The 26,763-nt window shown below is 33.6% G+C and overlaps 4 protein-coding genes across 6 annotated transcripts; 2 read left to right on the top strand and 2 right to left on the bottom strand.

Moving 5' to 3' along the window:
- The first annotated feature begins 2,293 nt into the window (after nucleotides 1-2,293).
- On the top strand, nucleotides 2,294-11,013 carry LOC110701934 (transcription initiation factor TFIID subunit 6-like). 3 transcript variants are annotated; one of them, XM_021879544.1, is made up of 13 exons: nucleotides 2,294-2,425; nucleotides 3,271-3,446; nucleotides 3,555-3,641; nucleotides 5,006-5,107; nucleotides 5,181-5,289; nucleotides 6,348-6,448; nucleotides 6,531-6,668; nucleotides 6,757-6,852; nucleotides 7,822-7,946; nucleotides 8,421-8,553; nucleotides 9,487-9,612; nucleotides 9,741-9,852; nucleotides 10,207-11,013. In XM_021879544.1, the coding sequence occupies exons 2-13, from the start codon at nucleotides 3,321-3,323 to the stop codon at nucleotides 10,572-10,574; spliced, it is 1,623 nt and encodes a 540-aa protein (XP_021735236.1). In that variant the 5' UTR covers nucleotides 2,294-2,425; nucleotides 3,271-3,320; the 3' UTR covers nucleotides 10,575-11,013. The 3 variants fall into 3 exon arrangements, with proteins under 3 accessions (XP_021735236.1, XP_021735237.1, XP_021735238.1); XM_021879545.1 differs by having other exon boundaries at nucleotides 2,312-2,425; nucleotides 3,309-3,446; XM_021879546.1 differs by lacking the exons at nucleotides 2,294-2,425; nucleotides 3,271-3,446 and adding an exon at nucleotides 4,613-4,669 and having other exon boundaries at nucleotides 3,556-3,641.
- On the bottom strand, nucleotides 10,771-11,551 carry LOC110701935. The gene has a single exon (XM_021879547.1). The coding sequence runs from the start codon at nucleotides 11,429-11,431 to the stop codon at nucleotides 11,018-11,020; it is 414 nt and encodes a 137-aa protein (XP_021735239.1). The 5' UTR covers nucleotides 11,432-11,551; the 3' UTR covers nucleotides 10,771-11,017.
- Nucleotides 11,552-12,772: 1,221 nt separating this feature from the next.
- Nucleotides 12,773-15,158, top strand: LOC110701932 (60S ribosomal protein L23A). The gene is made up of 4 exons (XM_021879543.1): nucleotides 12,773-12,869; nucleotides 12,976-13,013; nucleotides 14,112-14,472; nucleotides 14,873-15,158. The coding sequence occupies exons 2-4, from the start codon at nucleotides 12,995-12,997 to the stop codon at nucleotides 14,955-14,957; spliced, it is 465 nt and encodes a 154-aa protein (XP_021735235.1). The 5' UTR covers nucleotides 12,773-12,869; nucleotides 12,976-12,994; the 3' UTR covers nucleotides 14,958-15,158.
- A 7,791-nt stretch (nucleotides 15,159-22,949) lies between these two features.
- On the bottom strand, nucleotides 22,950-24,860 carry LOC110701801 (glycine-rich protein 3-like). The gene is made up of 2 exons (XM_021879427.1): nucleotides 24,641-24,860; nucleotides 22,950-23,287 (listed from the first exon to the last, which is right to left on the bottom strand). Exons 1-2 carry the CDS (start codon nucleotides 24,858-24,860, stop codon nucleotides 22,998-23,000), a joined length of 510 nt encoding a protein of 169 aa, XP_021735119.1. The 3' UTR covers nucleotides 22,950-22,997.
- Between the last annotated feature and the right edge of the window lie 1,903 nt (nucleotides 24,861-26,763).

Below are 26,763 nucleotides of genomic sequence, written 5' to 3'. Positions count from 1 at the left end.
TTTGGGTTCAAGTTGAAAATTAAGATATTTATTGCAATTTGACGATTCGAACTACGGTTTAATTATAATCAATGATCAAAATTGCTAAGGGTCTAGATGTGTGAGACATTACAAGTTACAACCTTACAACATATATGCATTTTAACGAAAATTTTTTTACTAAAGGTCTAGATGTATGAGATATTACAAGCTACAACCTTTCATAAACCCATTACAACAGACATATATGCAGTAAATAGTGATTTGTTAAACCCTAATTTTCAGGTTACAAGTTAATATGTTACAACAATTTGACGGATCTCTACACTAAGCTATAAAGACTTGAATTTATAATGAACATTTTAAGTTAGATTTCCATTTAATAGTATTACCAAATATACTATTTAATCCACTCTAGTGTAGAGAATTATTTTGAACTTGTAGTCTTAATTATTTTGAACTTGTAATCTTTAGATTTATCTTCATAGTCTATTCGTCACAATTTAGGTTCTGTTCTCTTCGGCTGAATTAATTTCAATCCAGTTTTGTTCACTCCCTAATTTCCTTCTCTCATAAACAATTCAGTTCAGTTCAGTTCAGTTTAGTTCAATAAATGAGAACAAACCCTTACTTGAGCTATTACATGTGAAAGCCATCACTTACAAGAAAATTATATAATACGGAAAATTCAGTGAAATATTATTTAAATAAAGCATATAATTTCAGACAGATGTTAACACAGGCTTACGAAGATCTTGTAAATGCGAAGATAGGTAGAAGAATTGGCAAAACTACCCCAAATCTATTAGATGAAATGACCTTAGTCCCCTATACAAAGATTGATAAATTTTATTAAGACACAATTTTTTTTTGACAATAACCACCAATAATTACTGTTGTTTTTTTTTTTCACTACTTTGACCAACCCCTCAAAGATGACGTAATCTTTGCTATTTTCCTCCATTTTCTTTCTTCTTCTCTCGTCCTCACTTCCATCTTCTTCCATTTCCATCTAAATTGGGGCATAGCTAGAAATCGAATGGCTAGAAACAAAATTTAGGTTTTAATAATAATTTCTCTTACTTTGTCACTCCAATTTATTCCACGAAAAAAGGTTATTTTTTGCTACATTGCTGAGTTTAGGTCTTAATTTGGGGATTTTCAATTGAATTAAGGGTTTAGGGTTTTCACTTTGAGAATTTAATTAACAGTTTAGGATTTTTTATTGGGAATTTATGACCTGGTTTAGGGTTTTTAATGTGAATTTAATTACTAGTTTAGGGTTTGAGATTAATTTGGGGTTTTCAATTGAATTGAATTTAGGATTTAGGGTTTTCAATTTGATTACAATTTACAACTAATTAAAATTGATTAAACTCGAATTTCAATTGATTGATTTCAACAACATATATAATCAAATTCCTAAATTGATTAAATCCTTATATTAATTGAAAACCCCCAAATTAAGTTGTCTTGAACATGAATTTTGCAAACATACCTTTTTTCGTAAGATGATTTGTTTTTTTTAAAAAAATTTTAATTTTATTTTAGCAATTCTATTTTAGTATTATGCAAAATTAAAGAGAAGATGAAGAAGAATGACTGAATATCAAGAGAGGAAGGAAGGAAAAGGAGGGAAAATGAGAGAAGACCATTTGTGGACCTACCATGACGTTATCTTTCAAAATGGTGAGAACTTATATCATTTTTATAAAATGTAGGTGACGTTATGTGGTATTCTTTTTGTTTTCAAATACACTCTTCTTTCTCTTTAGATTTTGATTTTTATGGGTTTTTTTTTTTTTTCTGATGTATTTTTCATTTAATTGAGGAACAAGAGATAAAGAAAGCTGTGTTTTGAAGTCGTTTCAATATCAAATGTTATAAAATGTAGGTGGTAAATTCCAAAAAAATAAAATAAAAAATAAAATTGTTGGTGGTTATTACTAAATCACCAACCATTGTTTGCGGTTATTGTAAAAAAAAATCCTTTTAATAAATCAGGCACGTTGCATGTAAGGTTTATTTTACTATTTAGTATCGCTGTAATTTTCTTGAATATTTTTGGTTTTATAAAATCATATGATATATCTATGAATCAAAAATTGGTCAAAATGACAAAAATAAAACAATTTCTACATGTTTATGTTTTTTTTTTCTTTGTCATTTTGTTTTTAAAAAACTAACGAAAAATGATCACGAGTCCTAAACTTGAATTTGAACATAGCTTAATGAGATTCGATAATGACCGTTGATATTATTCTGATCTGACGGTTGACATTATATGCGTTTCATTTTATTTATTTATTTAATTTCTGATCGGAATTTTCAGTTTTTCACTATTACGCTGCACTCTCTGTCCCTCCCTCTCCTCCATTGAAGCGTACTCCGAGTTCTCCATTGAAGCAACTTCTGACTTCCTCTCCTCCATTGAAACACCTTCGAGGTACTTCGTTTTATCATTTTTTCTAAATCAATTTCACAATCTAGGGTTTAGTTTCACACTATCATTAATCTAATTATCAGTATACTTAATTTAGGGTTCTTCTAAGGTGGATTAATGACCTTTTGTTTATAATCACTGAAGTTATAATGTGCAATTTGTTGCTAGAATTTCGCAATTTTACATTGGAATTCTTAAGCGAGAAGAATTTAATTTGAGTATTGAGTCAAATTTTCTTGTTAATGTGTTGCATTTGTCGAGCTTAATCGAATCCACTGGCTGAACCCCTTATTGAACTTGATTATGGGAATAATGTAAATCAAGTTGATGGTATTTGATGGTGAAATGCAGTATTTATGTTAATAGGAAGAGATTTAAGAATGATATGATGGTATTTTGTTTGCAGGATATAATACCAGGTTGTTAGGAAGGGTGTGAATGAAATTGATGCTATTCAATAGCGGGGTATAGTACCAAGTTAATAGGAAGATTGTGAATAAAATTGATGGTGTTTGATGGCGGGATATGATTCCTAGATAATAGTAAGACTGTAAGAGTCAAGAGAGAATAAATTTTGATGGTATCGGATGGCAGAATATATGTTATAGTACCCAAGTTTACTAAAGTTGTAAATAAAATCAATCAAATTTGAGGTGGAATATCATAACAAGTTAATTGGAAGAGTGTAAATTTTACTATAATTTTTTGGTTTTTGATGGTAAGATATAGTACCATGAACCTAGGATTTGTCACAAACAAATTTATCCTCAGAATCACTTCATTAAGTAAATTTTTCTTATTTTCAAACATTTGTTCAGTTCAATTCATCGTTATTACTATTGATGCAGAGCTGAGTACTTAGTGTTACACATCTTATTAAACACAGAAGAGGAATAAGATGAGCATCGTGCCCAAAGAATCTATTGAGGTTATAGCACAAAGTGTAGGGATCAACAATCTTTCTGTAGATGCTGCACTTACTCTTGCTCCAGATGTTGAGTACCGAATGCGTGAGCTTATGCAGGTTTCAATATGTTAATTGAATTGCTTTCCTTTTTTAATCCACTGTTTACCTTACATTAATGTTTACAATTTCTTAGACGAGCTTCTATTTATGTTTCCATTGTGACAGGAAGCTATTAAATGTATGCGTCATTCAAGGAGAACTATTTTAACTACAGATGATGTGGATACTGCACTCAGCATTAGAAACGTTGAGGTGTGTTTTCAGGTGTTTGGATAGAGGGGCTTGCAGTTTGTATGTAGTTTGATTTAATCAAGACATTCATGACTTTCATTGCCAATTTCATTTGACTTATCATGCCAGTTAAAGTTCATTGTTCTTGTTTGGAGTTTGGTAGATGTACATGATTGTATGAGATTTTAATTACCTGATGTGATATAAGTGGGGAATGAATGTACATTTACGGTGTGTTTGGATAGAGAAAGAGGAAGGAAAAGAAGGGGAGGGAGGGGAAGGGGTGGGAAGGGAAGGGGCGGGAAGGGAAGATGAGGTTTCCAAATCTCTCCAATGTTGGAGAGATCAATTTTTTTCATTTTATTCCCTCCATTTCTCCCCCCCTCCAATTCTCTTCTTCCCTCATTGCTATCCAAATGAAAGATTATTCATCCCTTCATTTCCCTTCCTTTCCTTTCCATCCAATTCCTTCCATCCAAACAAAGTATTAGTCATCAAGAATTCAGGATGTAACAGTCTTGCTACTTAACCATGATGATTGGTGCTAAATGGCTTCTTAAACCCCGAGGATAACTACACTCATGATTATCATAGAGGATGGACATTAGTTGCTATCAATTTTTTTATTTTATTTTTTTATTTGTTGCTGTTGAGGTGTGGGGTGTGAATGTGACATTGTGACATGGTGGTTACCTTCATTACTATAACTCGATACATCATTATATATGATAATTTCATTCTAATGCTTTGTGCAACTAATGATTTTCTGTTATACTTAACAAATCTTTTCCCTAGAGGGGGGATCAAAGCTTCTATATGTAGCAGTATTGTGAGACTTAAAAGCTTTCTTTATTCTTTTAGAATTAGCTTCAACAATGCCAAGTTATGAGGCTTGGAATCTAAAAACTTATTTTGATATCAGTGAAATATGTCAAGATATCTAATTCAAAATCTATGTAATTTTGGTAACTTTATCACTCTACATTGTGTAGGCTTTAGATATGCTATATCTTGGTTGAGATGCAGAACCTAACTACTAATGGAATTAGGTAGGTACCAAGTTGTCCCCAATTTTATATTGTGTTTTTTCGTGAAAGCTCTGTGCTCTTATACATGCTTCACAAACTAAAAAATTTATTTCACCTTTCCCAATAGTGATATTGGTAACTTTGAGAATGTTTGCTCTTCTATGAATTAGTACATTATTTTGGTTTTTTAAAAAAGAACTTAGCTGTCCATTTATCAATTTTCTGATAAGATCATAAGAGTGACTTTTTATTATTTATTTATTTATTTTTTATATTATTTTGGTGGAGAGCCTCTAATTGCAGGGCTTTCTTTGACCTGCCCCTTTTTATTGATTCTACTGTCTTTCTTTGTCTCAGCCAGTTTATGGCTTTGCTTCAGGAACCCCTTCACAGTTTAAAAAAGCTGTGGGGCACATGGATTTGTTCTACATTGAGGATAAGGATGTGGACTTCAAAGATGTAAGATGACGTAAATTCTCTTTATGGCTAAGATTAGAAGTCCAATTTTATTTGACCTCTTCTCAAAATGTAGATTATTGAAGCTCCTTTACCAAAAGCTCCACTTGATACATCAATCATGTGCCATTGGCTAGCCATAGAAGGGGTGCAACCTGCAATTCCTGAAAATGCCCCTGTGGAAGGTAAGTTGCTGAGGCTCCTTTTTTGTACATGTGTTTTGTACACATTAAACAGCATTATGATCAGTCTTGAAGTGATATCAAGATTACAAGTCCTATAGGCAAAGTATAATGATTACTTACTAGTTATCCAAAACTCAACCTTATTTCCTCTTCTTATCTTAATGTCAGATCTGCAATAATTACTTGTATCATAGCACGACTGCTATGAACCGTATTGATTTCCATTGCTAAAGTTTTCTCAAACCTTTATGTTTTTAACTCACTTTTTTACCACTCCTTTAAAACTTTCTTGAATTTTATTCTTGGTTCTCTTTAAAAACCTCTTAATTTGTACTTGGATGCTCTTTTTTTTTTTTTTTTTTTTTTCCCTCACTTTTATACACCTTTTTCCAAACTCTTTCAACTTATTATCTTGTTATGTCCCTTTTTCTGTGTTGGGCGGTTCCTTAAGACAATTCATGTTAGTCGACCCAAATCATTTTGGGACTAAGGTTTTGTTGTTGTTGTTGTTGTTGTTGTTAGCACAACTGTGTGAGGTATTCTGATGCATCAACAAAAATGTTTAAGTGTTGTGAACTAGGAATCAATGAAAGCTCATGTATTAATATGACATGGAATGAGTGCACAGTATAATAAATGTTTGACATGTTTGCAGTTCAGTGTTGATTTAGATGCCTAATAATGAACTCCCTAAAATTAATGTTATACTGTAATTAACTTGCTCGGTATGGTAGGAATTCCTTGTACCAAAAATTAGAAAATGCAAGTTGGTGTTCTTTCTTAACTTCAAGGTTTTGAATCCCTTTAGTTCTGTCTTTATAGTCCTACTTGGCCATCATTCCACTTTTTAGGTGATTATCACCTTGGAATTGTTGATGGGAGCTGCTGTCCATGCTAAGCTGCTAAAAATGCGATTTGGCAAAGCTATCTCCATTTTCTATCTATCTTGCATAGTTAAATTTAAATGACAACCTTTTTCATAATTGTTTTGTTGTAGATTTTATTGCTCATAAATGTTCTACCTTAAAGCTTTTCTTTCCCTCTTTTGTTATGCTTAGTTATCACCATTCCTGACGGGAAAAGGTCTGAATGTAAGGATGACAGTCTTCCCATTGACATCAAAGTACCAGTTCAGCATGTACTATCTAGAGAGCTTCAGGTAGCCATATGAATTGTTTTCTTTTCTTATAATATTTATCTTGAATGCTGTTTATAAATATTTCAAATTATGTGTTATGCAGCTGTACTTTGACAAAATCACAGAGCTTACTATTAGAGGTTCTGAAACCATTCTTTTCAAAGAAGCATTGGTCAGTTTGGCAACTGATGCTGGGCTTCATCCCTTAGTCCCCTACTTTACATGTTTCATTGCTGATGAGGTACTAAGTTTTCCAAGTTTGGGAAAAAAAATTGTGTTGGAATATTTCATCATAAAGTGCCAGCTAACATTGACTGCTATTATGCCAGGTTGCTCGTGGTCTAGGGGATTTTAATCTGCTGTTTGCTTTGATGCGCCTTGTTCGTAGTCTGCTGAAAAATCCTAACATACAAATAGAGCCTTATGTGAGTTCAGTTCTTGCTGCTTGCTCAACAAAATTTTTTATAATCTGTTATCTGTAGACCGTGTTAGAAATTTACCTCTCTCACAGAGCTGTGTATCAAATCAACAAATAAGCTAAAATGATAATTTGATTTAATGGTGGCAATTGCACATTTAATTTAATTTCACATTTCAAACACTAATCTTACGATTAAGGGTACTTTGAATATGCAGGTTTCCTCCTATATCATTCTAAAAAACACAACCCTTATGTATCATCATTTTTTTTATTTATTTTTTGCTCTCTTGTAGCATGCTTATATTTATTCTTTAATCTTAGTTTGCAAATTTCACTATTTCAAAGTCATATATTTTACGAAATGGCTTGGGATGGAAAAAGAAAAACCATTAGTTGAAGAACAAAGAAAAACTCGGTTACAACTTAAAGCTCAATATTATAGAATATTGGCTAAACTATCTATAGTATGAGTTTGCCCCACCTGGTTCATCGGAGCTTAGCTTCAGCTACATCCGGATCCGACCTGGGTTGCACACCTGGCTTATGGTGGGTGAGTCTCGCAACAAAAGTTTTCTTCATACGATAAGGCTTGAACTCGAGACCTCCCTTAAGCGACATCAAGCTGCGTACCACTTAAGCCAACTCTTGTTATATTGTGTAGATTCACATATTTCTTTTTTAGTAGCACGATAAGTGATATTTTATAGAGAAGGTTCTGCATGATATAACATTCTGTCATATTTCACATCATGTCATCACAGTCCCCCCCCCCCCCACCAATTTGTTTTATGCCTACAATATACAAGTAATTTTTTTTTTTTTTTGAAACACACCTTTAAGCAAGTGTTGCAATTCTAAGGACATGCAGGAAAATATATTGTATAATATTATATTTTTCTGGCTACTTAATTGGAGATTCACACATCAGGGTTTGCCTTGATTTGTTAACTTTATATACTTTTCTTTGAATCAGCTACATCAGTTGATGCCCTCTGTGGTTTCCTGTTTAGTGGCCAAAAGACTAGGCAATAGATTGGCTGATAACCATTGGGAGCTGAGAGATTTTGCAGCAAAACTAGTTGCTTCAATTTGCAAAAGGTAAGATACTATGCCTGCTTGTATCTTTAGGACTTATGTATACCATTTTCAGCTTTCTACTAGTCTAGTTTTCTTCATAGAGGTATGGTATGTAACATCCATCTCAGTAACGGTGCTCAGCTGGCTAAAGTGCTGAAATGCGTGTCTCATATTCTGGTCTGACACTTCCTTTATCTTTTGAGTTTGACCATTAGACCTGTTTAATAAATTTCTAGATTTGGGATGTCATTGAGGAATATAATTACAATTTGCTTGTCAACTGTTGTGCCTAGTTAGCCTTCATATTTCTATTCATTTATTTTGGGGAAAAAAAAAGTTGGTGCAAGTTTCCTCCTTGGGCTGGACTACCTGCTCCATGTCCTTCCTATTAGTTCTTGAAAGGGTCATATTTTAATATTCAAAGACAAGGTTCGATATATTGGTATTCAACTTATATATTAAATTTAACATATGATTACTTCAAATGAGTTGCAGATTTGGGCATGCATACAGCAATCTCCAGCCACGCTTAACAAGAACGTTGGTAAATGCATTTTTGGACCCCAAACGCGCCATCACTCAACACTATGGTGCAATCCAAGGATTAGCCGCCCTAGGGCCCAATGTGGTATATTCCAAAATTGTGTATTTGCAGCTACTATTATATGTACTTATATGAAATTGGCATGTCCTCTGTGCTGTGGTGGTTTTGCAAATACTTATAGGATTAGTTCTAATTCTTCCAAGTCCAAATGGAAGAATAATGGGAGAAAGGGGATAGTCATCTATAAGTGTAGATGGAATATGCATGGTGATTGTCACTATCATTAATTCATTATTGTCATCCATCATCTGCATCATATTCACCATTATTACTTGACGATGACAAGAAAGTTTTGCTGCAAAGCATGTTGGTGAGAAAATGCTTCACTACCGCTTCTGCCTCATAAGCTCTGTTTTCATTGTCATATCAGCTTGATTGTGCTCAGCAGAAAAGATTTGGAGTTGCTTCTCTGAAAATCTCCCTCTTGCCTTTCCTCTTTTTTGTATTTGTTTAAGGTTTAAGGTAGGTTTTGCCGAGAGAGGGGGGGGGGGGGGAGATGTTCTTTTTTATTGTCATTGCAAGTTGATTGTGCTCAGCAGAAAAGCTTCAGTGTTGCTCCTCCGAGAATGTCCCTCTTGCCCTTTTCCCTTTTTAAATGTAAGGTTTAAGGTGGGTTTGGGGGGCGGGCTGCAGTGGTGGAACACAGGGTGGATGGTGGGAGCTCTGGCACTCTCCCAGCATTTGATTTTTTTTTTTAGGAAAAACTAATAGTAAACGAGGGTTAAAATCAACCCCCCCCCCCCCCCCCCCCCCCCCCCCCCCCCCCCCCCCCCCCCCAAACACCCATTATTCTAGGTGTGATTACTTATTACGTGTTTTTCATTGGCATTTCATCTCTGTCACTCTCTTGTGCGCAGTTTTGTGGTTTACAAATCTTTGGTTAGTACATGTTATTGGATTTGGATATCAGCTCTTAACATAATATTGACAATTGGAGCATTTTACACTGCTTATTAGGTCCGGCATCTTATTCTGCCAAATCTTGGGCCATATATGCGCCTTCTTGAACATGAAATGTCTCTTGAGAGTCAAAAGAATGAAATGAAAAGGCACGAGGCTTGGAGAGTTTATGGAGCATTGTTGGTTAGTTCTTTATCTTCTCAACTCAATATGAATATCTGGTTATATGCTGAAGAATTTCTTGTCAAACTATATTATGTAGTATCATCAAGTCATTTATCACATAATTACTTTTGTATTTTGATTTTCAGCATGCAGCTGGACAATGCATTTATGGTATACTCAAAATGTTCCCTACTTTGCCATCACCTCCATGTCATGAAATTTGGGGCAAGAAAGAAAGAGTCAATATGTTAGCGCCTGGTGAGAAGCTAAGATGTCATCTTTTGCTCTTGCTTAGTTTTATGTTTGGCTTCCATCTGTTCTGTAATCTGTACCTATGCATACAAGAGTGAAAGGTTAAGGAGGAAATTAGGTGTGCATCAATATTTTCTCTATTTAGACATTTGGTGATACAATTAAATTATGACACTTAGATGATGTAGTGACACTTTACCCACCTTTTGCCCTCTCCATCCAACTAAAAGATGTTTCCCATTGTATCCTTTTAAGTAAAAATTTGATTTGATGAAATTTACATATACTGGAGATTTCATTGGTGTTTGAGGCTTTAACTTTCTTCCACTGTTATATTTTTTATTCTATTTTTTGTGCTAGGAAAACGCAAGGCAAGCATGGAGCACATAGAAGAGCAACCGCCTCTCAAAAGAGTAGCCACTGATGGCCCTTTGCTGGACAACAACACCTCACCTTTTGTCAAACAAACTGAGGGAGAAGTAGCTGCATCATCTAGTGTTGCCTCAGATCTACCGTCAACCTCCCAGCAGATGACTAATTCTGAGAAAGTAGGCAGCAATAGTGAAAGAGAAAAGAGTGGTGAAAAATTACTGAAGTTGTCAGCGGTCCTGAATCAGGTTTGGAAGGATGACTTGAAATCGGGACAAGTTCTTGTATCGATGCTTGAGCTGTTTGGTGAGAGCATCTTACCCTTCATTCCCACTCCTGAGTTGTCGTTGTTTTTATGACATTTTTAGAATGTTAAGGCTCTCAGTGTACATAGTCATGTGTCCTTTGGAGAAAACACAAGGACAGCATCCTGACTGACAAAGACGGTATTCAGACTCTGCTCAAAAGCTTGAGCGGAGCTACAAAAACTGGAGAGGGGAGATGGGGTTTTGGGGGGTGGGGTGATTAGGTAGATTGAGGAGTGATGATGGTATTAAAAAGTAATTGCCAGAGAAGTTCATATCCAGTCCATATGTTGCATAGATACAAGTCTCTGTTTTTACATTGGGGCGTCTTTCTTATTCTCTAACTCTTCAATCACTGCTTAATTGCTTATCACATTTCTTGTATACTTTTTGTTTGTGTCCAACATGATTCCCCCAAATAGAGGGAGAAACAAATTCATAATTTTAGTAAACTAGTATTGATTATACAAGGAAATCTTAATGTTAAAGGATATATTCTATGCTGCAATCTTGGCTAACTCCCGCTCGACAGCTTTCTTGAGGAGGCTATCTTCTTCCAGCACCATATGAATGGGTAAGACCCCTAGACCATTAGCCACAGCAAGCATCATCCTCTTAGTCTCAGCCTTAAATTCTTCTATATCAACACCCCCATTGAGATCATGATCGAACTGAAGAAATAGCGCCCCATAAGTGGTGGCAAGCTCTTCTGGTTCAATCTTAACATCAATCCCAAAGTGGGTCTCGAAAACACGGAGACCTTGAAGCTCCTTGAGCATCTCAGGATAAGAAAGGATTCCATCATGGTTGGTGTCGAGGAGGGCAAAGTGGTCTTCGATCGAGCTATTGAAAGCCTCCTCGTCTTCCACAAAATTTGTGATTGTGGCACTATCCAAGAGTTCCACACTCATTCTCGTAGGTTAATATTAAGCTTATTGGGAAATTTTCAGAATAAATAAAAAGAAACTTGGGTTTTAGTCTTTGTAAGTTTGATTTTGTTGTGATGAAAGAGAAGTATGGCATGCATATATATAGTTTGGTTTCTAAAACGAGTGGAAGTTTTTTTGTCAAGTAGTTTTTGACCGTTGATTAATATATTGAAGTTTAATTAACATTTTAGAGTTGAAAGAATAAACGGGTTCAAAATCAGAGGACGAAAAATAATGGCTCAAAGTACAAAGATTAAAGAAATAATTGACTCGGTTTTTTTAATTCAATGGGCTGGTTGAAAAGGCGCTAGCAGGAACAAATGCTTCAAATTTGCATCTGATTCTTGCCTCCACGATTAAGTTATAGGCCAGTGTGAAAGTTTAAAATTTTGTACATCCTTTTTCACGGAGTCGACTTAATTTGAGTCAAACTTGTAATTTTAAAAATCTATATATCAATATTCGACCTAATTTGAGTCAAACTTGTAATTTTTATAATTTAAAATGGTCACGTGGCTAGTTTTAATAAGAATTTACTTGAATTTTATGAACTAGTTTTGGTGTGAAAAATGTTACTAGTTTTATACTATGATTTAACAAAAGTAGATTTTAGGGTATCTAATTCATGAAACTTTGTGATATATGAGGTCTCAAGTTGTTAATTTAAATTATAGGGCATACAACCATTTCCATACTAAAAAGATGATGGAGAGATTAATGTTTTTTATTTGGCACAAAGAGGAAACTAAAATCTATCCCCTCGACTTTTTCTTGAGAAAATTTAACTTTCTATCTCTAATAAACATATGAAATTTATCTCAGAGCTATATTTTTTTTAATCCAGTCACTATGTGCCACCTATTTTAGGCTGTGATAGTCATTTTAAGAATGATCATAATTTAATCCTAAGATCTCCTGGAATCATGATGGGAGCTCTAACCACTTGACCTATCCTTTACTCTCATTATATTGCTTATTCTAACTATGTGTAACATTATGTGTTTAGCTATCATAAAAACAAAACAATTGAAAAACACAATTATATCTTATTCACTTCACTTTAAATTTTGTTGATATAAAATTATTTTTATTGAACATACATTATTTTTATTGATTATTTTTTCTGAAAATATTTTTTATAGATTTGAACATGTATAGAGTATTTACTGAATCGAAATAGTTTTACGAAATACTTAAGGTGAAGTGAACGGGGCGTTATGAAAATGAATTGGATCAACGACGGACAGTAATAGATATTGAATGGCAATTGGGAGTAGTCCAGCCCAATAGAAAGAAACAACTGTATTTGCAAACGAGATGAGCCCGTAAGATTTGTAAGACTCATATAAATAAAAAAACCTAGCTCATTTTCATAAACCCTAATTGCCGCGCCGTATATTATTCTCATCTCTCTCCTCAGGTTCTCTCTCTTTCTCTAATAATCTGCTACTTTTACCAATTATCTTCCCACATTTTCAGTAAATTAATTAATTCCATTGATTGATCTTCTTTATTTGTTGATTTAGGGTTTCAATTACAGCATCAATGGCGCCTCCTGCGAAAGGTATTATTCTTCCATTTCTAATTTCAATGTTGTTAATTCAGTAGGAACATTAGGATTGTATTTTGTAAATTTATGAATTATTAACAATATGAATTTAGTTTGGGGATCAATTCGAATTTAGTTTTTACAATAGTTATGGTTAATTTTGTTGAAAAACCTAGCTATTTTGTAACAATGTGCATATTTTTAGTGATAATTAGAATACAATCTGTTTCTTTAATCAACTGAACTTTGGATTTACCAATTGTTGCCCTTTCGTGAATTCATATGATTGTAGTTTTGCTATGGATTTGTTGTGAATTTTCTTTCGTTTATTCATTTGTTGCTCTGGTAAATTTATATGGAATAATATAGCAAATCGAATGTTAGAAAGATGGTTGACATTGGATTTGTTGCTACCTATATTGAGGAATCGTGTATGTATGGAGGGAACAAATGGTCCCAAATGCAAATTGTCATGCTACTCTCGGGTTTAATGTATTGCTTTTTAGGGTATAACCTCTACTTCAAATGGCGGTTTTAGGGGACATCGGTTTACCGTTCAAATTCAACGTATCAGCTTTATTAACTTGTATATTTCGCTTTTGTTGTTGCTTAATTATGTGCTCCGTTGGTTGTTGAAGCGTTTCAATGTCAGTTGGAGGGATTGATTTTGGTTCAGTCTTCAGTTAAGAACTTAAGATTGTCATGCTAATTGCTATTCCTTGGGTTTAGCTCCTTTTACTTGATTGAGAGTTGTGTGACTATGTATAGCGCTTAGTTTTTTGCAAGCATTTAGATATTGTATCGAACCCCTTGAACCAACTGTTTACTCTAATGCTACTGAAGCAAATTCTCAATTAGTAAGGGATTTATTCAGTAAGTGATTAGGAAAAGTATTCCTTGATTGTGCAGTGCATTACTTAACCCTGCTATATTTATTAGTTACTCATGCAATCTCTCTTTCCAATTTTCAATTTTGTTTTTTTTTATATATTCTTCAATTCAGAGTTTCCTGCAGTTGCACTTATGCTTGTGTCACAAATTCTGCTAGCTGTAATAAAATTGTATTACATCTTTAAAAGACTAGAACGCTACCTGACATCATTTATCTGGCAGATGTAAAGAAGGCTGATCCCAAGGCACAGGCCTTGAAAGCTGCTAAAGCTGTGAAATCTGGCTCAAGTACCTTGAAGAAGAAGGCCAAGAAGATCAGGACCAAGGTTACTTTCCATAGGCCAAAGACATTGAAGAAGGACAGAAACCCCAAGTACCCTCGTATTAGTGCAACACCAAGAAATAAGTTGGATCATTACCAGATACTCAAATATCCCTTGACCACTGAGTCCGCAATGAAGAAGATTGAGGACAACAACACCTTGGTTTTTATTGTTGACATTCGTTCTGACAAGAAGAAGATTAAGGCTGCCGTCAAGAAGATGTATGACATTCAGGCCAAGAAAGTTAATACCTTGATCAGGTGAATATTTTCTGCAAATCAAATTGTTGCTCTGTGCTTCATATTGTTATCTGTGTTTCATTTATACTATGTTTCGATCCTCTCTTCACTCGTAAAGTTAAAACTTAAAAGTGTGAGACTAAGACATAATTATATCTTCTATAGAAAGAACTGTTATTCCTCAATTCTTTTTGCATACTGCTCATGACTTCATGAGATAGTTTTCTCGTGGCATTGATTTTTACAAATGGCAAACTAATCACTTGAAACTCAGTGGTGTCATAAATTATAAATTGAACTAAGTGGTGCCATCCTTGCAGTTTTTATAATGCTCTTGCTGATATTTAGCTTGTCATCATTGACTAGGGTTTATTAAAAGTTTCCTGTTATTCTAATTGTTATGATTTATTTCCTTATGCAGGCCTGATGGCACCAAGAAGGCGTATGTTCGTTTGACACCTGACTATGATGCCTTGGACGTTGCAAACAAGATCGGAATCATTTAATTTGTATTTTGCTTCATGTTTGTTCAAGTAGATGATCTGTCATTTTTGATAGGAACATGCTCAATAGAAAAAACATTAAGTTTTGTTTGATGCAACAATGCTACGCATTAGCCTATGTTCTTATGATTCTCTTTATTTGCTGCTTTAGGTTATATCTGTATTTCAATTTTATGATATATCTCTGGAATGCCTGTTGGGTCCTATGCATATAGTTTCTTCTACTAAAAGAAGAGCCTCTCTCATAGATCTTGAATATGGCTGATAAAAGTGTAGTCTTGCCTGCACAACTGGGGTTCTTGTGTTGCTGGCTTATTGCTGCAAAAAAAGTTGAATAGCTAAGACCGGCTGGCTGTGAATCATGTGCTTTACACCATTACTTTTGAGTTCGTTTCCCCTGAGAAGCGGTTTTGCTCACAGGAAGGCTGTGTAGTTTGATCGAGAACATCATTAGACATAGTGCTCAAAATTTATATCGTACACTCTTAATGTGAGCTCAAGGTGGAATATGATAATTCTCCTGTGTCCATGGAGGGTTTCTACTACAGCGTGTTACAACTATTTTGTATGAGTTGAAAGTATGAACTTGAGCTCACATTAAGAGAATTATTACCAACTAGTGATGACTTGGAGTTTAAAAGTACATGGAGTGGGCTTATTACCAACTATACTATGAAAGAAGTGATTTCTATATACGATACGAGGCATTTAAAATTTTGAAGTTCATTATTCTTATTTTGATGATTATTGCTCTTTACCCTCTAGTGTATTACGTAACTAGGTGTATATAATAATCTCCGGTGTAACATTGTAAAAGTAAATGGATTGAAGATCTTTGTGGATAACCTTGTGAGATAGACTCTCGGTTTTCAATTATGACAATGTTGTAGGAAACAAAACATGAATAACAATTTGTAACGATGTAAGGATCAAGGTACTTATACACCCAAATATGATGAAGTTTTGAGAACGAGAATGTTGGAAAGATTTGAGAGGATGAGAGAGTTTAGAGAGTGCAAGAAAAAGCTTAGGTAGTATATTGATGCAATTTTATTAGTATAGATAATACACGAGTAAGCAAAAACTAGATACATTTGACCAAAAATCAAGCAGTTACTGATGATAATGATGTATCCTTTACAAAATATAAACATATCATTACACAAGTTTGTTCAGTTGCTATTCTGGCCAATAAACTAACACTATCAGGAATTTAGTAATCACATCATACCATTACTACTTATAATTATCAATGTTGACAATTTTTGCATCCTATTTTTGAGAAATAGTTTATAAAATTAGATTATTTTTACTGATTTTGTATTATATTTTTCTTTTACTTATTGGTTTTTACTAAAGTGAAATTATTTTTAACAAAGTGAAAACGTATTTTTTGCCGAATCATATACATTTACTTTAAGTACGTGGTAGAAGATAATATTATTAGTACTCGTATTATAGAAAAGGAAAGATGCATATTACATTATCTTTAAACTTCACACAAACACCATACATTATTACATTGAACATAGTACATAGTATTAGATAATAATACAACTCCACTCATACGATTACATAGTAATTAAACAAAAGGCCTGCTTATTATTATTAGTTCTTAGTTATGAGTAGCACTGTCAAAAACCGAACCGAACCGGTGAAACCGAACCGATTCAAACCGATCCGAATGAGAACCGAACCGATTAAAAACCGATTTTTTGAAACCGAAAACCGACCCGAACCGCATTTTAGTAAACCCGAAACCGAACCGATCCGAGTAATGTTAAACCGTTTTAGAACCGAACCAAATCTAAACCGAACTGGAAAGGAAACCGAACCGAAAATAAACCGAACCGTTTCTAACCCGAAACCGTTTAAACTGGCATAAAAACCGTTATAAACCGAACCATTATAAACCGAACCGTTTACAAACCGAACCGTTTACAAACCGAACCGTTTATAAACCGGACCGTTTATAAACCGAACCATTTATAAACCGAACTGTTTATGAACCGAATCCTTATAAATCGAACCGTTTACAAACTACTTACTACTAGGAGTGGTTATTGGGTGGGTCAGTGTGGGTCGATGCAGATCATTTACGAAGTGAGTCGGTTGCAGGTCAAGATGAATATTTAGCGGGACATAAATAATAACCAATAACTCGAGATAAAAAAAGGAACAACATATCAATATGTAATGTGACTAAAACTATTAATACTTGTTCTATGAGATTAAAACATTTTAGTAATGAAGCAACACAATATATATTAAGCATCACTAGTTCACTACAATACAACATCCATGTCTTCTTAATTAGATGCAAAACTTTCATCTATCACTTCTTTACCAATTTCAAGGACGTCTTCTTCAATATCACAATCATAACCACGTAACCAATTTTGTGTGGTCACCAACGCCTCAACATTCTTAGGCAAAAGCGCACTCCTATACTTGTTTAAAATACGACCACCCATGCTAAAAGAAGACTCTGAGGCTACCGATGTAATAGGAATGGCCAAAACATCCCTAGCCATAACAGCTAATATGGGGTACACACTACTTTGAGATTCCCAATACTTAAGAACATCGTACTTCTGCCCTTCATAAATTGGTTGTCGAGGAGTACACAAATAAGAATCAATCTCCATCGATGGCCGATTTGATGTGTCATCCTCCTCATCATCATCATTATCAACATACTAGAAAAGTTCAAACAAAATGCTTTTATTAAATAATAAAATTAAAACATAAAATTATTAATTTTGTAAACCACAATAATCAGAAATTGATTACCTTGAATATATCATCATCCAAGTGACTATTTGAATTTTCGATAACAGCTGGGATGGAGGGTGGAGCATTTGTACTTGATGTAAAACCGGAAGACAAATAAGAATAAAAGTTATACAACTACAAAAGAGCATCTTTAATCACCTTCGCCTTTTCAACACATGCCTCATCAACATAAAGCACTTTTAACATCTTCATCACTCGAACAAGCTTATAACGAGGATCAAGAACAATAGCAATTGATAGGATCAAACTATATTCATCCCAATAGCCCTCAAACTTTTCAAGCATAGCTTTTGCCATGGGTGCAAGTTTAGGATCTATATGGGCTTTACTTATTGTGTGCTCAATTTTTAAAACACTAGCAAAATACAAATTTGCAGTAGGATATTCTGAACCTGAAAATAACACAGTGATTTCATGAAATGGCTTTAGGAAATTACATATTTTAGTAAGGGTATCCCATTCATCATTCGAAAGTTTGAATTCATAACCTATAAACCTATCAATAACCAATTTCAAGGCTTCCTTTGCTTCCAAAGCTTTTCGAATCATCGTATATGTGGCATTCCAACGAGTCACAACATCAAGACGTAACTTTCCATTAAACACACAGTTAACCTCATGAAGAGCATGCTCAAATTGAGTGAGTCTAGAATCTGAAGAATCAATATATTTACAAACCTCACGCAATTTTTGAACACTACTATCAACTTCTTTTAAACCTCTTTGAACAATAATGTTCAAGACATGAGCTGAACATCGAATATGAAAAAATTTACCATTACAAGGAAGAGGAGAAGTCAACATTAAATCTTTCTTCAAAAGGTTAACCATAACATCCATGGATCGAGCATTATCAACAGTCATTGCAAAAGCTTTACCCTGAAGGTTCCACTCCCCAATAAGTTTTAACACAAATTTTTCTACCTCAACACCAGTATGAGGAGGACCACAATATCTAAAATTCAGAATTTTAGACCTAAGACACCAATTTTTATCAACATAATGTGCCGTTAAAGTAAGATAACCTTGATTAGTACATGCTGTCCACAAGTCACAAGTGAAGCTAACTCTACCTTCAATTCCCGAAAAAGATTGCAACAACAAAGACTTAAACTTATCATGCTCATCAATACAATGTTTCAAAATAGTGTTTCTACACACATGATTCACGTTGGGGTTCAAATTCGTAAAAACTTCCCTAAGGCCATGATGCTCCACAATACTTAAAGGATAGGAATGCAAAATTATAGCTCTAGCAAGCAATTGTAAATGACGTGTTTGATTAAACAGGAGCTCAACACCACTTTCATGATTTCCAGGATGGTGTGGATTTTTATTCATGCATGTCTTAGTATGAGCTTTACAAGTTGAAGTACCAGCATTACCTGGAGTTTTATATTCATTACCGCAAACATTGCATCGAGCATATTTTATCGGAGCAAGACCAACCATCTTATCAAAAAAGGTGTAATACCTCCAAACATCTGATGTTCGTCCACGCTTACTACCACTAGTGGTACGTTGAGTAGAATCTTGATTCTGAACAGTAGAATCTTGATTCTTTACAGTAGAATCCTCATCAAAACCAATAAACTCTTGCTCCATTGCTGAAAAAACAAAAACACAATAGTATAAATCAAGTGAAAAAAAAAGGCAAATTAAGGGCAAATAAAAAAAAAAGGCAAATTAACACAGCAGCTCCGGACCTGCTTGCTTCAAGCAAAGCACACCAGCAACCTAGCCTAGCAACAGACAGACAACACAGCCCAGCTAACACAAGACGACAGCAAAACCACAGCTGCAATACCCTAGAAAACCAGCAGCAACCAACCCCAGCACCCAGCCTGCAGCAGAGACATCAACTAGGACAGCACAAACCATGGCCAGAAAGACTCTGCTCTAAACAGGGCAGAAAACACCCAGCAGATCCTACAATCTAGCCTTGTACATCTAGCAGATCTGGCCAGACATTAGAACAGCAGCAGCACAGGACAGACCCTAGCTAGTACTACATGCTCTAAGCTGAGGTAGTCCATCTACAATTCAGTCCTAAAATATACTAAACACTATTAGACAACTCCTATCTGAATGCACTTGCACTTTTGCAACAAAACAAAACCCAAACTTAAATAAAAAAATCCTGCTAGCATTCAGCATTAACCCACATAAACAGAAACACTAATGAGAGAACAATGCAGCTGATAGAACAAAGGATAGCATTCAGTATATTTGAAGACTAATAGAGCATTATAGACAAAGCCATACATTTTAAATGCTCAACAAACAGCAAACAGTCACAAAGGCAGACCAGCAACAACACAGCAGCCTGAAAAAAACCAAGCACAATTAATAACACGAAAAGAAACCACGAGCATGAATAAGGTAACCAAATCAACTCAATTGTTGCTCATGGTACTACAACCACAACCCTGATCAGAACTGAGCATAGCCAAAGCTGGTAAGGCCAGAACACCTCACAAATAGATATAACAAAAAATGAACAACAAGAACAATAAAATTAAAAAATCAGAAATTAAATGAACAACAAGAACAATAAAATTAAAAATTACATGAACAACATCAAAAAATCAGAAATTATATGAACAAATCAGAAATTATATGAAATTATATGAACAAATCAGAAGTAAAAATCAAAAAATAAAGACATGCAAATCCTGCAAACAACGAATCAGCAACATAAAACCGAAATGAAAACAAAAAAATTAACATAAAATTACCTTTGAGCAGTGACGGGTTGAAGGAGAGGAAGATTTGAAGATGGAGAACTGGAGAATGAAAAAAAAAACGAGAATGGAGAGATCGAAAAAAAAATCAAAAAAAACGAAACGAAAACAAAAACAATTAACTAAAATTTACCTTTGAGCTATTGAAGGCTAAGAGTTCAGAGCTTGAGAGTTGAGAACTTGAGAGTGAGTGAGGATTCAACGCTTCGATTTGAGGATGAAGAAGAAGAACGGTGAATGCTGTGGAATGAAGAGGATGAATGAAGAGGATGAATGAAGAACCTAATTGCCTTTCAGTCTTTCACAGTTTCACGTTTCACTTTTTTTTTTTTTTTTTTTTTTTCTCTTTTGCATAATATATGAACCACATGTTTATTTAATTATTAAAGAATCAAAATATCTAAATTCTAAATCTAAAATGTGTTTTTCCTTTTGGTTTTTGGAGGGAAATTTCCCACCATATTTTGTTGAAATTGTCAACCAAAAAAATGAAATTAATTTTCCACTTTGTAAAAATCAAAATTTTTAATTTTATTTTAATAACATTAAACAAACTTTTATACAATTAATTAATTACATGACTTAAAAAAAAACTAATTACATTTCTCGGATCCCGATAAAACGATATTCACTTTCATAATATCAGCTTTTATCATTTTTTTTAACACACACATTAAAATATTAAGTTCTTTAAATTATAAAATGTGAATCGGTTAGCGTGTAATTTCTAGGCGTTGCGATTAATAAAAAATCGAAAATTGTTCAATAAATAATGATGTCATATCTTAGAGAGTTAGAAGTACTACGGATTTGTTATATGGTTATATTTATATCAGTTTAGCTGTACCTATAAGCAATACACTTGTAATCGTGTAAACTTATAAATGATATAGTTGACTAGTAGATTAGTACATAAATACAAATTACTTAATTAGATATGAGTTATGTCTACATGAGTGATTGACTAATATGACTATATGAGCAATTGTCAATTTAGCATAGCTGCATAACAGATTAGCAGCGTACTAGACTATCATACTCGGTAATATACTAATACCATTTCAGTATTTGATCTACTAGACTCAAGTTAAAAGTTACTCTTTCTGATTAACTTGTTAGTCTAATTAAGTAATTACTAATTACTAATTAGTGACTTAAGCCTTAAGGGTAAACCAGTAAAGGATATACAAAAATATAATAATCTTATGTTTCTCATCCCTTTATACTAATAATATCTAACTATGAGAATATGAGATGGTTATATGTTATGTATCTGTATAATCGATTGAAGGAATCAACATTACCTTCTTCTTCATTAATGTTTTCTTTCATTATACAAATCAAACTACTCTGTAATATCTTCATGTATAACTTTATGCAAATATATAATGATAAACGAGTCTTAATTATCAGTCTTGTTGACTAATTAAGTATCGAATACCAAATTGCAAATTTCGATGTCACAACAACTCATCAAATCATGATTATGACACTATTAACTAAATGATCAAATCAGAAGCAGATAATAATCTGATAGTAAAACAATAATACATTAATGCACTAAACTTTTATAATCTACTTCATAATAAACTAGTAAGATCAGTATAGCTAAACTTAAATCATAACATGATATGTATTTATAAAATTAATGAGAATTTGCATATAATATGATGCCTCAATATGAAGTGATGAAGTCTCGGCTTGATATAAAACTTGTTAACTAGCAAAAAGTTAGAAAGTAGTACAAAATTTTTTGAAATCAAAAACAGACTCGAACCGTAATTTAGTAAATCTGAAATAAAACCGATCTAAATAATGTTAAATCGTAGAAGAACCAAACCCGTGAACGAACCGAACCAGTTATAACCGAACTAAAATAAAACTAAACCAAAAAACAACCGAACCGTTTCCAACCTGAAACTGTTTGAACCGGGATAATAACCATTTACACCGAACCGTTAACAAACCGCAACCCGTCTGCACCGAACCGTTTACTACCTGGAATTTTTACAACCCGCACCGTTTACAAACCGAACCGAATTTAAACCGGGTTAAAAACCATTTACACCGAACCGTTAACAAACCGCAACCCGTCTGCACCGAACCGTTTACAACCCGAACCAAATTTAAACCGGGTTAAAAACCGTTTACACCGAACCGTTAACAAACCGCAACCCGTTTGCACCGAACCGTTTACTACCCGGACCGTTTACAACCCGGACCGTTTACAACCCGAACCGAATTTAAACCGGGTTAAAAACCGTTTACACCGAACCGTCAACAAACCGCAACCCGTTTGCACCGAATCGTTTACTAACCGAACCGTTTATAACCCGAACCGAATTTAAACCGTTCAAGAATAAACCGAACCGAACCGATAATTATTTAAACCGAACCAAAACCGACCCGTAAGACATTTGAACCGATTTCAAACCGACCCGATTTCAAACCGAACCGATTTCAAACCGAACCGAAACCGAACTGTCAAACCGTTTTGACAGTGCTAGTTATGAGGCTTGTTATCAACGGCCTCACCAGCATAAGCACAACACCTTCTACAACCATTGTATCCACGGTAGCAGCAACCGTAACGCCCGCATTCTCCTCCGTATCCGCCTCGGCCTCCATATCCTCCACGGCCTCTGTATCCTCCTCCGCCACCATATCCACCTCGGCGTCCATATCCGCCACCTCGGTCTCCATAGCCACCACCTGGGTAGCCACCGTATCCTCCGCCGGGGTATCCACCGTATCCGTGCTTGGCATCCTCCACTTTGGTGTCAACTTTCTTATCTGCAAAATATTAACATTGTTACATTCACACATGAACATTATTAATTACTCTAATGGGTGCTGGCTTCAAAATAAGTTACTTATAATTTATTTTATTAATAATTTAATTTTACCTAGTATTTACAATTTTTTTTTTGGTTGTTTAGAGAGCCACAAGTGTAAGTTGACCTAGCATTTACAATGGTTGTACAAAAATTATCTTCTTTTTTAGGTTAATTTTTAAATTACCATCCAAAAATGTAACAATTTTAGAACTAACCATCCGTTTAATTTTTTATTTTAAATTATTACCTCTTAAATTAAATAAATGTTCAAATTACCACTCATTTCAAAGATTCGGTTGATTTTCCGTCTGTAGGCTCCACCTAACACTTTCTTTGACTGATTTTCCCACCGATTTTTCTCTTTAAAACGCTCTCTAAACTTTAATTCACATTTCCTTCACTAAATTCTACCAAATTCCAAAGGGAAAAATGTGAATTGAAATTAGGAGAGCGTTTTAAAGAGAAAAATCAGTCAAAAGGGTCAAAATTAGCGTTAGGTGGGGCCCACAGACGGAAAATCCACCGGATTTTTAAAATAAGTGGTAATTTGAGCATTTATTTAATTTAAGGGGTGGTAATTTAAATTAAAAAAATTAAATAGGTGGTTACTTCGAAAATGGTTACATTTTTGGGTAGTAATTTAAAAAATTTCATTTTATGATAATTGCAACCATTTGATTTTTTACACAATTTATATACTTACTTTAACTATAATTTTTTTTTTATTATTTTTTTTACCAACATATAAAAATACATTTGCTGTTATGTAATATATTTTTGGATTAATCTTTATTTATATAGACATTATTATATCAACTTTTTATACTTCTTATTAATAATATATGAAGTAGTTAAAAAGTTGCACATTAACATGTGCAGGGCCTGCTATGATTGATTGAAGTGAGCTGAGCTGAACTGGATATTTTATGAGAGAAAAAAATTAAGAACTGAACTTATTGAAGCTAAATTAAACTGAAAATAATTTAAAGAGAACAAGCCTACATTGTCAATCAAACTATTGCAATTATTAAGGATGAGAGGAAAAAGTTTCAAAGGTCTACATATCTCATGTGAGTATGTGACGAACTGACGACACTATACTCCACAATAAGTCATTATTATTAGACATTAAAAGTTATACGCGCACGAAGAATAGTTTTAATGTAACTTTTACATGGCAGCATATGCATTTTTATAAAAATGACTCCGACCTGAATTTAAAATATGTAACGATCATGTCACTCGACTAGCTAGGTTATTTACATTTTGTAGTTTTTGAGAAATGAAAGATTATGGAAAACTAGCTTACCCTTAATTTGTTCGGAATTAGTGGAAGTTTGAGTCAAGTCTTTTAGCTGCAACCTCAGAAGAGATGAGAAAAACAATAGCCAAAAGAGCCAATAGAAGAAAAACCTTAGAAACCATTTTTTTAATAAAAACTCAACAAATTTGATGATTTGATTGATGAAATTTTGATGATGAATATTGTGCTCATTTACATACCTTATATAATAAGCCCTAGGAAACATGGTGCAGGAACGTACCGTACCAGATTTAATTTAATGATCAAAGTTTAGTTGTAGTTGGATGTTGAATTCATAGATCTAATTTATTATCATGAACAAATATTTAATGCAATCTGCCATTCACTGCATGTAGCTGAAAGAGTTTCATTGTATATGTTGTTAATTTGATCTTATATTTTTTCAATTTTGTTATAATTGTAAGAGCATATCATTAGCATTAGTTTCATGGATTGGCGAAAATTTGAATTGAAATTAACAATTAAAGTATTGTTATCTACGTTTCATTTTAAGAATTTTGGAGAAATTTAGGTTAGTATTACGGAGTAATATGTTTTAACCATGAAAATTGGATTTTGAATCAATGCAAAGCTCAATTATTGATTAGAGACATACGGAATATACTTCTTTTTTTTTTTTTTTTTTTTTTTTTTTTTTTTTTTTTTTTCTAGTATTTGATTTTTCTATGTATATACTTACGCATAAAAGCCACCTTAAGTGAGAATTCTAAACATTCACTCATTGATTTATTTTAGACCAATTTAAATCCTCTAATAACTATAAAATTATATACTATAGCCTATACCTAATTGTAATGATATATTTGCCACAAGAATAAAAGATGTACTTTTTTCTGATAAATACCCTAATTTTAATTAAGGTTTGTTGTATAAATGATCATTCAATTGACTGATTGCCAAGACAAATCGAAGCCTTTTGTTAATAAAATTAAATTAGTAGAGGGATAAGAAATCGTTTTGCATTTTTTTTTAGTAGGATTCATAGCATTATTATGCATTTAATGTGGACTTCCTATGGACTTCAATTCATTGTTATCCATTCATAATATATATTATGTGGAAATACGTTGTTCTTGGGTTTTTCTATATAGTAAGCCTGTTAATTTCGCTTTTCTACGTTGTGCCCCAACATATATCACTTTCTACGCTGTAACCCCAATATACATTTTGTTTCCATACAGTAACCTTGTCGTTATCCTGCCGTCAAAAATTCCGTTAGTGGGGCCCACTCTCAGTTTATTAATATTTTCTTATTCAATTTGCGCGCTGGAAAATGTTCCGTTAAAGGTTTTGGGGGGGCTATTTTGTTCCTCAAGGATCCAAATTGAACTCAGATTTTACAAAAAAATAATGTAAATGCCTCGTTATAAGTATTAAAACGTGAACACGTAAATCGAGACATTACTTAATAAGAAAAACGAGAATTTGGACCCTTGAACACCAAAATAGCCCCGAAAACCTGAGCTCAATTTGGACCCTTGAACACCAAAATAGCCCCGAAAACCTTTAGTGCAATATTTTCCAACGTGCAAATCAACAAAAAAAAATATTAAAAATTGAGAGTGGGCCCCATTAACGGAATTTTTAACGGCGGGATAACGACAAGGTTACCGTATGGAAACAAAATGTATAATAGGGTTACAGTGTGGAAAGTGATATATGTTGGGGCACAACGTAAACAAGTGAAATTAACAAGGTTACTATATAGAAAACCCTTAGTTTCTTTCTTTTCCTTCCATTTTTATTATATTCTACCCATGCAATTAGATTTATCAAAAGTTGACAACCATTTGATCTGAGCCTTACCTAAATATAGGCCCTGTTCTATTCACTTTAAAAAAATAATATTAAGTAAAAATAATTTCAGTTCAGTAAAAATAAGTTCAGTTCAGTAAAAATAATTCCAGTTCAGTAAAAATAATTTCAGTTCAAAAAAAATAAGTTCAGTTCAGTAAAATTTAGTTTTCTTAAAGAAGAATTATAATAGAAAATCAGTAAAAATAATTTTAGTTCAGCAAAAATAATTTCAGTTCAGTAAATTTAATTTAAGTTCAGTAAAAATAATTTAAGTTCAGCAAAAATAATTTCAATTCAGTAAAAATAATTTT

This window comes from Chenopodium quinoa, unplaced genomic scaffold, assembly GCF_001683475.1.
Source record: "Chenopodium quinoa cultivar QQ74 unplaced genomic scaffold, ASM168347v1, whole genome shotgun sequence".
In the NCBI taxonomy this organism is placed as follows: Eukaryota; Viridiplantae; Streptophyta; class Magnoliopsida; order Caryophyllales; family Amaranthaceae; genus Chenopodium; species Chenopodium quinoa.
Note: the sequence above shows the minus strand (reverse complement) of the source record. Positions and strands in the feature narration are given on the sequence as shown.

What these genes read in the sequence shown, in the direction of transcription:
- LOC110701934 (XM_021879544.1), top strand. Translation starts at nt 3,321, where the DNA reads ATGAGCATCGTGCCCAAAGAATCTATTGAGGTTATAGCACAAAGTGTA. An exon ending in ACATACAAATAGAGCCTTAT is followed by an intron (nt 6,853 to 7,821) that starts GTGAGTTCAGTT and finishes TCTTTGAATCAG; the next exon opens with CTACATCAGTTGATGCCCTC. An exon ending in GAGTTTATGGAGCATTGTTG is followed by an intron (nt 9,613 to 9,740) that starts GTTAGTTCTTTA and finishes TTTGATTTTCAG; the next exon opens with CATGCAGCTGGACAATGCAT.
- LOC110701935 (XM_021879547.1), bottom strand. Translation starts at nt 11,431, where the DNA reads ATGAGTGTGGAACTCTTGGATAGTGCCACAATCACAAATTTTGTGGAA.
- LOC110701932 (XM_021879543.1), top strand. An exon ending in AAAGTTAATACCTTGATCAG is followed by an intron (nt 14,473 to 14,872) that starts GTGAATATTTTC and finishes TTCCTTATGCAG; the next exon opens with GCCTGATGGCACCAAGAAGG.
- LOC110701801 (XM_021879427.1), bottom strand. Translation starts at nt 24,860, where the DNA reads ATGTTTCCTAGGGCTTATTATATAAGGTATGTAAATGAGCACAATATT. An exon ending in TAATTCCGAACAAATTAAGG is followed by an intron (nt 23,288 to 24,640) that starts GTAAGCTAGTTT and finishes AATATTTTGCAG; the next exon opens with ATAAGAAAGTTGACACCAAA.